We start from the raw sequence: 3,073 nt of genomic DNA, 5'->3' as shown, positions 1-3,073 counted from the left end.
AACGACCAATTTAAATGTCAGATCGAGCAGTGCCAGACAAGATAATGGGTGTGTGTGTGTGTGGTAGGTGAGGACCCAACAGACAGAACAAGTACTGATAATGACAATTAGTGCTTGAACCATGTTAGAGGAAGTTTTAGGCAAAGTATTGAACCTAAAGAGTACCTCGTACAACACAGGGATTAAATGGTTAATTTGTAGCTACTCCTAATTTATATCTAATGATTGGCTGCCGTACCTCCAGCTGGAAAGAGAGTAACCAGTTATCAGCACCTGCCACCTACATGGTTACTCTTATTATTGTGGTTATTATGTTCCCACAGCTGAAAGTGTGGTGGATTTTAAGCGGCAGATCACAGTCCTCCACCTAGGCCTTACCAACATGTATGGTGGTACTTTTAACTACTAGACAATGTCTAGGGAGAATATATCACTAAGATTTCATTCCATAAAAGAAGTTTTTAAAAGTACCATTTGGTGACCTTGATATGCTTAATAATAAGGATCCCATTACCATATCTTTTTACTTGTTGATATTGATATGCTTAACAATAGGATAACATTACCTTTTAATATGTTTATCAATAAGGATAAAACTATCATACCTTTCCATTTGGCGAGTCTTTAGTTGCTGGGTACATGAATATCCCTCCATATTTGATTGTCCGATGAACATCTGCTACCATAGAACCTATGTACCGAGCCCCATATGGTTTTCCACTCTATTAAATATAAAAATATCCGAGTTTTCCCTCAAGAAACCTTTCATCCATACATCTTGAGCCTTGATACAATCATACCAAATCAAAGAAGATAATAACAATTAATTCAGCTCCCCCCCCCTTCAATAAAACCAGAAAACATGTACATTTATATATTGTAGTGATCTTACACTTTTAAAGCTTTTCTTCCTTGCAATGTATTGGTATACGTGTAATATCATTATAATAGAAATACTTTGATTTATAGTGTAAAAAAACAAGTTCCTTTTACACTAGTGATAGTTTAAAACTGGGTTTCGTACATGAACAGCTCTGATAGGATATTTAGTTTTAAATAGTTCTGCATTTCAATAAATGATTAAAGTATCGTATACCAACCTCGGGGTACTTCTTTCTCCGTACGTATTCTGTCACCGTCTTGTCCCAAAGAGAAGCATATCCTTCATTGATACTGTAAATTTTTCCACGTGGTTTGATTCTCATGTCTGGATCAGTCAGAACAAACTCGCCAATGGCCTACAACACATATCGTAAAATGATTTAGTTATTTTCAGAAATATATATCTACCAAAATTATGGGTCTCAAGCTTCTTACTATCGAGTGACAAAGTGCAACACAAGACAAATTAGAGATGTACTTTCATAAAACTGTAAAGGCTTAAGTCTTACAAATTATTCACATATAATGTATTACTTATTTACCCTCACTTTCATTAACAGTATTGGTCATACCAGTTTGAATATCGAATGTCATTACTTTGTATTTATTGTTTATTATTATTAGATTAGCGTATGACTTTAAGCCTAACCTAAACTGGTCAAACCTCGTGAGATATTATTAGGATTCTGGATGAAAATAATATTAACAACAAGGGTACCCAAATGAAACAATGTATTCTAACCTTTATAACTAGAAATGGAACAAAAGTATAGTTAATTACCTTTACTGATGACCAGGTTGATTTTTAGTTTTGCTCTAAGTACATAGATTACTCTGATTGGAAGTTATTATTATTAATGACAACCAATCAGGAACAAAAATAAAATATACACAGTATATCAGTGTTAACAAATATAAAATACACACAGTGTATCAGTGTTAACAAATATAAAATACACACAGTGTATCAGTGTTAACAAATATAAAATACACACAGTGTATCAGTATTAACAATTATAAAATACACACAGTGTATCAGTGTTAACAAATATAAGATACACACAGTGTATCAGTGTTAACAAGTATAAAATATACACAGTGTATCAGTGTTAACAAATATAAAATACACAGTGTATCGGTGTTAACAAATATAAAATACACACAGTGTATCAGTGATAACAAATATAAAATACACACAGTGTATCAGTGTTAACAAATATAAAATATACACAGTGTATCAGTGTTAACAAATATAAAATACACAGTGTATCAGTGTTAACAAATATAAAATACACACAGTGTATCAGTGTTAACAAATATAAAATACACACAGTGTATCAGTGTTAACAAATATAAAATACACACAGTGTATCAGTGTTAACAAATATAGAATATACACAGTGTATCATCAGCAACAGTCAAGAGGATACTATTTTCAAATCAAATAAGAAAATATTAATAAAAATTGTAGAAAGTGGTCCAGTTTCCAATAATTATTGCTTTATCTCTAAAGTGGTCAAAGCATAAAAAATATACAAAATCTTGATAAAAGATGTTGGCCTATAAGGCTGATCAAATTTTCTCTTCATAAACATTTTAAAGTTTGTTTTAATATTTTCAGATTAAAAAGACCAAGGAATCATGTAAAGGTTGGTTTTAAAATTCAACTGTACAAGATATACTGAAGACCTCAGCAATAAATGAAAGTTAGCCAACTGTCATAATATACGGTGTTTCAAGGTTATTTGAGACAGTGATCAGTTTTGATTTTAATGGACTACTCCTGCCTGTTTCTAGAACAGGACGACACATTGGCTTCTATAATGAGGTCAAAGTGTGTAGTGTTACAGTCCTGTAACAGAGTTTTTTCCTGTGTACTTGATTCTATGTGTAGGTATATCTGGATGAGTGTTATGTGACATCATCATCATTCGTTCTGTATAGTTTGGCGAGAGACGTTTTCCAGAGGTTGCTGACATCAAAACCATGGCCTCAGATGAGTGTATTTAATATAAAAGGATTCTTTAACTTTCCTGATTTTCCAACTGTGAGCCGCATCCAGAATTTGATGTCGGTCCAAGTTTACAATATGACCATTTTGTAATTATGTTCTACCAGTGCTGATTTCTTTGGATATGTCGGGCAGGTTGCATCCCTTTTTTTTTTTTAAAGTTTGTCTTTTTTTTTTTTA

The 3,073-nt window shown here is 32.4% G+C and overlaps 1 protein-coding gene across 7 annotated transcripts in view; it reads right to left on the bottom strand.

Annotated features, from left to right (window-relative positions):
- LOC106469317 (fructose-1,6-bisphosphatase 1-like) overlaps nucleotides 1–3,073 on the bottom strand; it is a 13,849-nt gene that overhangs the window by 2,058 nt on the left and 8,718 nt on the right. For all 7 annotated transcript variants that reach the window (XM_022397808.1, XM_013929807.2, XM_022397804.1 and 4 more), the window contains exons 5-6: nucleotides 1,101–1,238; nucleotides 606–722 (exon numbers count right to left, since the gene is read on the bottom strand). In XM_022397808.1, coding sequence (XP_022253516.1) covers nucleotides 606–722; nucleotides 1,101–1,238 — 255 coding nt within the window. The remainder of the gene's footprint in view (nucleotides 1–605; nucleotides 723–1,100; nucleotides 1,239–3,073) is intronic.

The sequence above is a fragment of the Limulus polyphemus genome, unplaced genomic scaffold (genome assembly GCF_000517525.1).
Source record: "Limulus polyphemus unplaced genomic scaffold, Limulus_polyphemus-2.1.2 Scaffold3421, whole genome shotgun sequence".
NCBI classification, from domain to species: Eukaryota; Metazoa; Arthropoda; class Merostomata; order Xiphosura; family Limulidae; genus Limulus; species Limulus polyphemus.
The sequence above is the reverse complement of the archived record's forward strand: the minus strand, read 5'-3'. Positions and strand labels throughout refer to the sequence as shown.